At 36.6% G+C, this 12,727-nt stretch overlaps 1 protein-coding gene across 1 annotated transcript; it reads right to left on the reverse strand.

The window, feature by feature from the left end:
- Window positions 1-1,205: 1,205 nt before the first annotated feature.
- LOC107558976 (zinc finger protein GLIS3-like) lies at window positions 1,206-8,708 on the reverse strand (the record flags this gene model as incomplete). The annotated part of the gene is made up of 4 exons (XM_016242685.1): window positions 8,544-8,708; window positions 7,536-7,877; window positions 4,388-4,556; window positions 1,206-2,172 (listed from the first exon to the last, which is right to left on the reverse strand). Coding segments are annotated over exons 2-4 (1,407 nt in total), but the record flags the coding sequence as incomplete, so codon positions are not given.
- Window positions 8,709-12,727: the final 4,019 nt, after the last annotated feature.

Raw genomic sequence — 12,727 nt, forward strand, 5'->3', positions numbered from 1 at the left:
ACACTCACACACAGAGTGACGCGCACACACACACACACACACACACTCGCACGCACGCACACACACACACACCCACACACTCCCTCGCTCACTCACTCTCTCACTCACACACATCACACACTCACATCACACTCACACACACACTCTCTCTCACACACACACACCACACACACATCACACACACACACACACACTCACTCACTCACACACATCACACACTCACTCACTCACTCACACATCACACACACACACACACACACACTCACTCACACACACACACACACACATCACACACACACTCACTCACTCACACACACACACACACACATCACACACACTCACACACACACACTCTCTCTCACACACACACACACACATCACACACACACTCACTCACTCACACACATCACACACTCACTCACTCACTCACACATCACACACACACACACACACTCACTCACACACACACTCACACACTCACACACACACACTCTCTCTCACACACACACATCACACACACACACACATCACACACACACACACACATATATAGTCTTATTTTAATTTAATTTAGATACTATTTCTATTAGTAATATTAATTTCTATTAATATTTTGAACATGTTTCCCATTTTTATTATAAAGATTTAGTAATTAAATCCTTTACTAATTAAAATTTTGTATTTTTTTTTCAAAGTCTACATTGTTTTTATTCATTTTTATTTCAGTTTTAGTTATTTTAGTAGTTCAAGTTACAGTCAATTAAAATGGGAAATGTTGTCTTAGCAACTAGTTCAAATAAGTTTTATTTTTTATATGATTGTATCCCAGTTCATGTTTATTTTATTTCCAGTTATGTTTCCAGTAAAATTACCTATACTTTACACAAAAATATTTTTTTGTGTATTTATATATATATATATGTGTGTGTGTGTGTGTGTATCTACAGTGGGTACGGAAAGTATTCAGACCCCCTTAAATTTTTCACTCTTTGTTATATTGCAGCCATTTGCTAAAATCATTTAAGTTCATTTTTTTCCTCATTAATGTACACACAGCACCCCATATTGACAGAAAAACACAGAATTGTTGACAATATATATGCATTGTTTTTGTAATTATTGAATGTATTTTTTTTTTAGTCTGTGCTTGCATATTTGGAGACATATTATTGTAAGATTTCAGCTTTAAAACTCCATCGACTCACCGAGCATTTGTTGGGTTTCTCCCCGGAGTGGACCCTCATGTGGATGAGGAGCTTGTAGCGTGCGTTGAAAGGCTTGTGTTTGCGTGGACATTCGGCCCAGAAGCAGGTGAAGTCCTCGCCCTTGCGCTGGTCGACGTGGATCTTCTCGATGTGCTTGACCAGCTCCTCTCGCTGGCCGTAAACAGCGCCGCAGTCCAGCCAACGGCAGCAGTGTCCTCCGCTGACGTCCTCCTCCTCGTCCTCCTCCAGCATCGGGCAGAGAGTCGACGGAAGGACCCTGAGGTTGTCTGAAGACGCCGCTGGGATCTGAATGTGGGCGTTATAGGGCGGTGGAGGGCCTCGAGGAGGGCTGGGCATTTGAAGGTGTATTGAAGGCGACAGGCTGTTTTTTGTCGCCGTTTGCATCTCCTGTCCAGGTAGAAGTTGGTGCTCCACTACTAGATTGGTGAATTGGTCTTCTAGCGGCTGGACAATTGGGGTCTGAATTGACTTGTCTTTGGTGATGTGTTTGCCGGGGTTGGGATGAGGGATGCAGCTGCCTCTGATGCCCAGCAGGTGTCCGCAAACATCGGCCTGCAGAGGTGAAGGAGTGGGGCGCGAGGCCGGAGACGTGCGGGAACCGATGATGTACGCCACCAACGACGTGGGCGAGGTTCTGATGATGGAGTTGAGGTCGAGGCCGATGCCGTCCGAGAGCGGAGACAAGGACAGCGCTCGCTTTTTGCAGCGGCTGGTGTCCTCCATGAAGAGATAATGCGGTAGAGACGTGGGGTTGGAGACGGATTCGGACATGGAGGTCCCGGGAATGAGATGCGGATCGGCAGCTTCTGAAGTCTGGTTAAACCCTAGCCCTAAAGGAGGCAGAACGCGGTAACCGTAGGGCCAGTCCAGCTTACCGCTGCGAATCGACTGCGTCTCTGCGAGGCTGAGGGTGGTCGAGGCCAAAGACTCTCTGGACAGCAAACACCTGCAATAGATGACCCAAAAATGAATTGCAAAACGTCCAAGTATCGTCAAGTTATGTTTGTCACAGGCTTTGGTTTACTTGTGAGAATCTGGAGGGAGCCCATGGCGAATTAGTGTTTTGATGTCAGGACTGAAAACCTACAGGTTTTCTGTCTACTTTGAGAATATCCCGGTCACCCTTTTCCATTCCTTTAAATAGGACTGGGGCCGTCAAGCTCCAAAATCAAGATACATTATGGATCATAATAGTAGTCCCAAGTCTATAATAATAATAATAAACTTTATTTTATAAAGCGCCTTTAAAAGTAAACATCATAATTTTGAAATCCACTCTAAACCTGACCGGGAGCCAGTGCAAAGATTCTAACACTGGAGTAATATGACTGCCAATCCTAGTCCCAGTTAAAATCCTAGCGGCTGAATTTTGTACATATTGCAACTTATTAAGTGTAGATTTAGAAGCTCCGGCTAAAAGAGCATTACAATAGTCTAACTGTGAGACAACAAAGGAATTTATCAGCATTTCCATGACTGTAAAATTTAACATAAGAGTCGGGGACAGACAACCAGCTTTAGAAATTTGATAACGGGAACCAATGAGCATAACTTCAGTTTTACCACCGTTAAAAAAACAAGAAGTTATTATCCATCCACATTTTAATCTCAGTAATACAGTCAGACAAATAAGCAACGTCAAGGCACTCATGAGGTTTTGAATGTATATAAATCTGCATATCGTCGGCATACAAATGATAATGAGGGCTGAGCAATCTCAAAAGGTGGCCTAAAGGTGACAAATAAATGTTAAAAAGTAAAGGACCTAAAACCGAACCCTGAGGGACACCAGTTGAGACAGAGCTAATCTCGGACCTATAACCACCCATAGAAACAAACTGGGAGCGGTCAGTGAAATAAGACTTCAACCACCTTAAGGCAGTCCCAGACACACCAAAAACTCTTTCAAGACGAGTAAGTAATAGACCAATAAATCATTAGTGACTTTGACCAAGGCCGTCTCAGTACTGTGAAATTTACGAAAACCCGACTGAAGAGGTTCAAAAAGATTGTTGACTGTGAGATGATCACACAAATGTCTTCAAGTCATTTAAGCGTTATTCACTGAAAAATCATCCACTTTAGCTCCCAAATTGGTGCCATTACATATGCTGTTAATGGTGTCTGTTAACCCAGACAACAAATTTAGGTTATAAAAGCATTGTGGGAACATTGTTTTGAAATGTTTGTAAAACGTTAAAATGTCCAGGTTTTTTGTAGTGATTATAAAGTCACTTAATGGTTACGAAAACACTTCTTACAGCATTCTACAAACTTTAGTCTTACCCAAAATATGTTATTTGAACGCTTATTTTTAATATTGTCGAACGTTAAAATGTCCACAAAAAAACGTTTCTTAGAATGTTCAAGTACGAATAACATCATAAGCGATGTTGATCTCAGAACGTTTTCTCTCAACATTATGAGAACATATATCAAATATTAAAAAAAGAACATTCCATATACATTACTTTAAGAATGTTTTGTCCTAATATAAACTTTTAAAGTTGTGAGAACGTTCCCTGCTAGCTGGGAAGAGACGACCGATGTTATTTGCATCAGTGTTTTTCTACATGTCATTTCTTCTCTACATAACTTTTGTAGTCCATTCAGATCTTCACCAGAGGACCAACATGAGGGTGAGTAAATAATGACCAAGTATGAATATTGAGAAGCATGAATGAAATTTGAGAGCTTTTGGTAGAAGGAAAGGTTTTCAGTGGATAATGACAATATCAATCTGTTTGGACTTGAAATATAGTGCAAACGGACTTCTTATATGGTACTTTTTGGAGTTTGACAGCCTGTGGCCAATGCATGCTTTTGTTGTACTGTGCGCAAAGATACATAAAAACATATTCTTTTGTATGTTATGGAATAAAGAAACTTTGATGAATGGGTGAACCTTTCCCTTTTCACTCTTAAAAATAAAGGTTCTTCACTATGCTTCCATAAAGAACCTTTAACATTCAAGGAAACTTTCCATTCCACAAAAGGTTCTTTATAGTAGAAAAAGGTTCTTTAGATTATTCAAATGTAAGAAAAAAAACAGTTTTTTTAAAGAACTGATCACTGAAAGTTTCTTTAAGAAACACAAAAAATGGCATCACTGCGAAAAACCCCATTTGGACCTTTATTTCTGAGTGTGTGAGGATGTTTACCTGGCATCAGCGAAGGGAACAGCGAGGGAATGAGGTGGGCCGTTTTGGGCTGAAGACTGTGGAGAAACCGGACACAGACTCTGGACCAGCATGGCGTTGCTCATCACCTGCAGGTTTGAACCGCCACACGGCCCAAAAACTCTTCTGTTCGTCCCCAAAGACAAATAACCTGAGAAAGAGTCACGTTTCATCTGACATTTATGACCCGTGATTGAATAATAATAATTGACTTCGACCACATTATATAACATCTCCTGTAAGAGCTGCACAAAATCAAATTTTTAAGTTTGTGAAAAGAATGAAAAGCCTTGAACTCCTGCTGTAATGCTAAAGTTCAGACTGTCAGAAATTCTAGCCATTAAAGAGCAGGAAAAACTGGCACTAAAAGACTCTAAACCAGTCTCCAGCAGAGAACTAATAATCAAGCTCTGCGTTTCCAGTAGAGCAGAGACTGTTCTGCCTTGGAGACATACTTATTTTCCTTCCTTGTACAGCATAACAGGACTATGATTGGTCTGTTCAGACGCATATCCTGATTACTCAGTACTGCTTACCCTGCCTTTATTGTTTTTCATAGTGTTGATAACTTCACTAGAACTTCTTGTGTTTGCAAATGACACATTAAGATTGCACTAAGAATTCTGATATTTTAAGATCATTTGCAAGGTGCAACGATTAAAGGCTCAGTAATAATGACAGGCTTTGCATATTTTTACAGACTATTAAATATCAAGTTGAATATCGTTGTTGCAAAGTGTGCCGATTAAGCAAGCTTTACTTCCTATACTGCATGCATGGACTAACTCGCTGGGACAGAAGCTTTACAGTATATGCATGCATGGTATTGCTTAGAAACACAAACATATATTTGTAATGCATAAAAAGCTGGTTAATATATAGTTGAGGTTTTGGTAAAATGGCAATAATGACTTAATCTCAGAAGCATCAATAATACTGGGTTATAAATCACAAATCAATCAGTAATTTCCAGTTATGTGTCCCTGCAGCACAAAAGCAGTGTTAAGTCGCTGGGGGATATTTGTAGCAATAGCCAACAATACATTGTATGGGTCACAATTATACATTTCTCTTTTATGCCAAAAATCATTAGGATATTAAGTAAAGATCATGTTCTTTGAAGATATTTAGTCAATTTCCGACTGTAAATATATCAAAACTTAATGTTTGATTAGTAATATGCATTGCTAAGAACTTAATTTGGACAACTTTAAAGATGATTTTCTCAATATTTAGATTTTTTTGCACCCTCAGATTCCAGATTTTCAGATATTGTCCGATCCTAACAAACCATACATCAATGGAAAGCTTATTCAGATGATGTATAAATCTCAATTTCAAAAAATTGACACTTGTGGCTGGTTTTGTGCTCCAGGGTCACATATTATCTAATTACTGTATATTATTTAGTAAGTTTCTGTAAAGCAAACTTAACATTTAATGAAAACTAAGCATTTTTGGGTGGACTACCGGAGCTTTTGTCCTCTAACGTGAATTTTTCGGCCTCTATCAAACAGAAACACATGAATAGTCATGGAATTCCTCTAACAAACCCGTAAAGCCAAGGAAGCGTTTCTGCTCTGTTAAGTACTAATGAGTTTTTCCCTCTGCTTTGGCTCCATGGCTCGTTTGGGTACAAGCTTTCTGCTTGGTTAATCATCAAAAATATGAGAGCTGTGGTTTGGGGACAAGACATGGCCGGAGCTGCTGGACGCTACTGAAGTATAAACCAGTATGTAAATCAGTACAACGTGCTTTTGGGTCACGAGACACGAAAACAGAAGGCAGGGAACAAATTTCGGTTATTAAAAACGTTGTGGAAACATTGTTTTTAAGTGTTTCTAAAATGTTGATATGTCCAGTTTTCTTAGAACGTCATTTAAAGGTTACAAAAATGTTTCTTACAACGTTCTACTAATGTTTCCACCTAAAATATAACATTATTTCAATGCTTATATATAATATTCTAAGGACGTTAAAATGTCCAGTGTTCCTCGCATTATAATATTTTTTAAAGGTTACAAAAACGTTTCTTACAACGTAACCTTTTCACTCTTATTTGAACGTTATTTTAATATTCTAAGAGCGTTAGAATGTCTAGTTTTCTTGTCATCGTGATTAGAATGTAACCTTTAAGTAACATTCTATTAACTTTTTAACCCAAAACATAATGTTATTTGAATGTTTTAATATTTTGAGAATGATAAAAACGTCCAGTTTTCATGTCGTGATTCAGAACGCTATTTAAGGCTTACAACAATATTTCTTAGAATGTTCATAAAGTTCAAATTCTAAGAATGTTTTCTCAACGTTATGAGAACGTTCAAGGACAAATATCATCGCAACGATGTTCCGAGAACGTTGACGAACAGCAGAATGCTTTCTCTCATCTTCACATGAGAATGTATATCAGATGTTAATAGTTATAAGAACTTTACACATTCCTTAAGAATGCTCTGTCCTAATATTTACATACTTTTAAAAATCAAACATCATGAGAATGTTCCCTGTTAGCTGGGTTTATGATTATGACACTATCAACATTGAACTAATACAACAAACACTATTGTCTTGTACAGAGCTGCTTCACAGTTTTGTTTCATCATTTTTACAACACGAACGCCGTTACTTTCCTGTTTATTACAGTGAAGCTGCTTTGAAACAATCTGCATGAAGTGTCACATTGTATAAGCACCATTGGAAAATGCATTTTTATCAATTAACTGGATGGTGATAGTTGAAAAACAGGAGACGTCGGCTGAAGGAAAGTCGCACTAAAGGACATCATGGGTCTGATTTAGATTGCATGCTGACTTTGTAAAACTGTATTACACATGTAGGACTGATTAAGTGCATTTGTGATGAGAATGCAATGCACATCTTCACTTTGTTCTGACAGTCCGAGATGAAATGAAGGCTGGAAGTGCTGTTTAAATGGCCGGGGGGGTGTTCAATTGTCCCTTATCCAATTCAAAGCATCACGTCTGGTGTTCTGGCTCACTGAGCTGAGCATTATGGGTAGAGTGGAGCTCAGGCATGAAGATATGGCTTATTTATTTATTGAACTCCGGCTGGTCTTTCAAGCCACTAATTCTGTGCATTTAAATCTGAGATGTTTATTCTTGTTTACCTTTCGTACCATAGTCCGGGCAGCTGGGTCGAGCTGACTGTTTGGAAGAGGATGCTGGGAGTGAAAGGGGCGGGGCTTGATGTTGCCAGGAGTGTGGAAAGCCCAGCTTCCCATTGGCCAGCACCTGTCGGCGGAGACTCAGGGCCGGGTTTCCTGATGTGGCGTCGGGATGGAGCGATGGAGACCAGGAGTGACCCGTCTGGACCCTCAGGTGAGGAACCTGAGCCGTACCGGACGGAGAAACCATCAGGTTGCAGCCCTTCCCGTTCATGTCCGTCACTGGTCGACACAGAGCATCATCTACAGCGTTCGGATTTATATGTGCGCCGAGGTTTCAGTTACCTGATGAATATGGAAAATGTTTTGAAATTAAAATTGGCAAATGTTTTGTCTGGTTACCTGAAAATGTGGCCTACATCTACCTGTAAATGATCCACTTTTTTTTGCGTTTTCAGTCAAGACATTCTGAACGTGAACTGTAATGCAGTGCAACTTTACCACAGATGCTGAAAATGTTTCTAAAAGTGCTATCACCTGATAGCATCACTCTACTTGTTTTTAGGGGGGACATGTGAACTACAGCAATAAAGTTGGGCTCCTGAGGTACTCGTTGATATTTTTAATGTTAGATATACTTTATTTGTCCCACAGTTAACATTAAGTCGTCGTAATGCCCACCGAGCAGTTTAAAAAATAATAGTAAAAATTAGATTTTCAGAATAATATTTGTAAATGTTATTTTTAATGTAAATGGTGAGACAAGCAGTACTATATTTGATGATTTCGTCGTGATTCGGTTTGCAGTATACATGCTACTAAATTATTTTTACGCTTACATGATTGATTTTATTATTTCTAATAATGTAAAATAAACACATGATAAACTGGAAACACCTGTTCGCCCGTGAAACACATTAAATGAATCAAAGTCTCTCTTCACACGCGCATAAATGAAGAGTTCATCGATCTCGTTTCATGTTTCCGACTACTGTCGGTAAAGTTACTCACCTGTTAAAGTCCGCTCGTGCCACCTTCTCGAGATCAAGCGCTCCAGACAAACTTCTGCCTCTCATCGCGCGTGAGTTTGCGCAGCGTTTGTCGAGTTTAAAGCGTGTTTGCGTTCATGCTGAGTGCGCGTGAGCTGCTGCTGCTGCTGCTGCTGTTGTGTGTGGGTTTGTGATGGTTGTCAGGGGCGGGTAGATCAGCCTCATTTTGCCCTTTTGCCCCGCGAAACCTCCAGCATGTGAATGTTTGGCAGCATGGCACGCTTATTAAACACCATATTTGGATTCATTTGAGATCCACATATGCTTTTTAATATAACTAATCATTAAACCGGTGTTATTGTAACTTGTTTCATAACTTTTGGGAATATTTGCATTGTGGAGTTTAATATGCATGCAATGCAGTATACATGCACTGAAAAAATAGGTGATTGTTACAAATAATGACAAAGACTTTAAACAGGAAATATTAAAATAGAAGCTAAGCCAACATATTAATAAATAATAGTATATAAACACTGCAAAAAATGATGTAACTTTCACTCAGAAATTGCTAGAAACTTGCATAATTACTTGTAAAGAAGCGGCAAGTAACACACTGAATTAAATAAAAAATATATAGAAATAAAAATAGAAATATAAAAAAATGACAAGAGCACAAAATAACTAACACTTAAGCTAAAATTAACACGAAAACAGAAATGATCAAAATAAAAGCTCAAATAAAACAAAACAAAATTACTAAAAAGGCAACTAAAATTAAGATGAAAACAAAAATATCAATGCTATAATAGTATATAAACACAAAAAGGGAGTAGGGTTTACTTTGAAACAACTTCCACTCAGAAATTGTTACAAATAATGACAAAGACTTTAAACAGGAAATATATAAATAGAAGCTAAGACAACATATTAATAAATAATAGAATATAAACACTGCAAAAACTTTTACTTTGAAACAACTTTAACTCTGAAATTACTGGTAAATTTCACAAATAGTTACAAAGAAACAGCAAGTAACACAAATATTAAAAACCAAAAACTAATAAAATGACAAAAAAGTAGCACTGAATTTAATCAAAAGTTGACATAAAAATAAAACCGCTTGTAAAAATGACAAGAGCATAACAATGACTAAAACTTAAACTAAAATGAAAACAGAAAATATGAAAATAAAAGCTGTCAGGATATGAATAAATGCTATAATAGTATATAAACACTAAAAAATGGTGCGGGGTTTACTTTGAAAGAATTTTCAGTAAGAAGTTGCTAGTAAATTTCACAGATTATTACAAAGAAACAGCAAGTAACACAAATATTAAAAAACAAAAACGAATAAAATGACAAAAACTCGAACATGAAGACTAAAAGCTATAGTCAGAATCTTAATAAATAGTGTAGCAGAACATAAACACCTAAAACGTGAACTTGCTCTGAAACCGTTTTGACTCATTGCTATTCGATTTCATAAATAATAGAAGAATCAACACGTAACGCTTTGAGTTGAGCATAACATTTAGAAGTAGAAAGACTGAAATACTTTTTTTTTTTAATGTAAAACATACTCTAATAACCTGTGTTTTATTGACAAACAGTGTAATGTGAATATAGTCTGAATGTATGACTGATTTGAACGATATCAGTTTAGTTTTGTAAGTCTGCTGGCTTGAACCTGCTCATTTGTTGAAATGCTTCAAACTATTTATTGTAATAAAAAAGCACATCAAAAGGAAGTAGGAGTTCATGCACAAAAAATGATACAGTGGCACCCAGAGCCTTCCATATTCAGAATAATAGTTGTGTTTTCTGAAGCTTTTATTTTTGGTTAGATCTAGATGCTGTACCTGAGTTTCAGTCCAGACTTGAGGGTTTGAGCAGTGAGTCCCGGTCATGGCAACAGGGTTGTTTATGAGAACATGCTGATAGAAGCCCTGCATTATTTCAGGATTCATCTGAGATGCTTGTGCATTAAATGCTGGCCTCTAGTGGAGATTGCAGGGCAGAAATGGCATGGCAGTCACTGTGCTGCATCTGTTTACAGTGAGTCAGCTTCTGCTGTATTGATTCACTGCATGCATTGTGTTAGAATCAGGGGCGCTTGTAGTTTGCTCTGTAATTATCTGTTGGCACTAATGCAGTGCTGATACGGGAAGGGCAAACAGGCTTTAGGTGCTGCTAGACTAAAGACATTTTGAAAGATTTAATTATTTCAGGGCCATTCCCCCAATATTCAGAACTGCGGTTGACCAATATGAGCCTATTGTTAACTAAAACTATTACAACTAATGCTGTCATTCATTGAAATAAAAACGGAAAAATAAAATATAAATATGATATAAAATTAGAAAAAATTCATAGTTGCCATGGTAACTAACTGAAATAAAATAAGTTCTAAAATCACTGAAACTGTAATAAAATTAGAATTAAAAATAGACGATTAAATATAAGAATATTAAAAGCATAAACTAACAGAAAATATACAAATAAAAACAAAAGCTTAGTCAAAATACTAATAAATATTATAATAGTGTGTAAATAATTTAGGCTTAGACTGATATCTATAGCGTTGCTGTTTATTAGATTTATTTTAGTTAGCTGAATTATAATATAAATTATATGAAAAACTTAAACTTGAAGTACTGAAATGACTAAACGTAAATCTGAAGTAATATAGAAATCTATTAAAAAACAAAAATGAATAAAAATGACAAAAGCACAGAATAAAAGTACAAAACCTTACATTAAAATTTAATTGGAAACAAACTATAAAAATGGAAACTAGTTCAAAATATTAATAAATACTATAATAATATATAGGCTAAACGATGCTAAAATAACCCTGGCCTATACCAATATCTTCAGTGTTTACTAAAATGATTAAAACTAATGTTTTTGTTAATTGAAGTAAAGCTGAAAGCTAAAATAAAATATAAAAAAACTATTTTACTACTAAATTACTACAATTAATACTGAAATAAAATAGAAATATTAAAAACTTAAACTAATAAAAACAACAAAAGCACAAAACAAAATTACTCAAATTTAAACTAAAATGATCATGAACACAGGAAAGATAAAAGCAAAAGTTATTTCAAAATATTAATAAATTCTATAAATAATACTAAAATAACTCTGGCCTGGATGATATCAGTCTGAAAGCATTGCATTATTAAGTCATTATAATGATGGCGAAGTTATGCAATGTTTAGTAATATTTTATTAAATATTTAAAAAAATTCTGATGAAATATTAGCCTGTTTATTTATAGGTATTCCTAAAATGTGTACTGACATCTGAAAGCATTGGATCTGATGGAAATGCATTTGCTCACGTGTGTTGTTGGTGTTTGTGTCTCCAGCAGAGGGCAGTGGAAGAACACACACTGTCTCAAACAGGTCCTGTAGGTGAAACTGCAGTGTGATGATTACTTCATTCTGGCCAGAGAAACAGCAGGGTGCTGTTATTGTTCGACTGTATCTGTCAGAATCAATTTCCATACTTATAATGTTCATCTCTCCGCTTAGAAAAGTCCAATCAGCTTGTCAATCTGTGAGAGAGATGTTTGTTAGCACTGGTATTGAACTGTACACGTTATGATTACTGCCAATTGATTGATTCATTCGTTCAAATGATTCATTCAAAACGGCTGATTCATTCAGGAGTGAAGCAAGTCTTTATGAATGAGTCATTGAATCATTGACTCGACCGATTCTTTAAAACACGCTGAATCATTCAAAAACTAAGCAATTATTTTGGAGCAAAAATACTCAATATTGACAATATCCTTTATATATGTTCTGAGAAGGTTTTGCCAACGTTCCCATTAAGCTATGAAAACATTATATAAGAGAACATTCCATTTAATCATTTTGCAAGCATCACGGGAATGTTACTTTTGAATGTTCTTTGAACATTCTGAAACAAGAAGTAACATTTAAAAAATGTTTCAAATAAAATGAACGATGTATAAATAATGTTTTTGTGCTCATGTTTTGAGAACGTTATTAAAGACCAGATGACACTGAACAAACGTTCTATTAATATTACTTTGTTCATAACTTCGAGAGAACCTTGCCAGAACATTCTGAGAATGTTTCTTGTTAGCTGAGATTGTGTCTAAAATTCATGTCACTTAATATCAGCTATCTGTTTATTTACTCGTTATATAGGAGGACAAACGAGTGTCGG

The sequence above is a fragment of the Sinocyclocheilus grahami genome, unplaced genomic scaffold (genome assembly GCF_001515645.1).
Source record: "Sinocyclocheilus grahami isolate Dianchi unplaced genomic scaffold, SAMN03320097.WGS_v1.1 scaffold669.1, whole genome shotgun sequence".
In the NCBI taxonomy this organism is placed as follows: domain Eukaryota; kingdom Metazoa; phylum Chordata; class Actinopteri; order Cypriniformes; family Cyprinidae; genus Sinocyclocheilus; species Sinocyclocheilus grahami.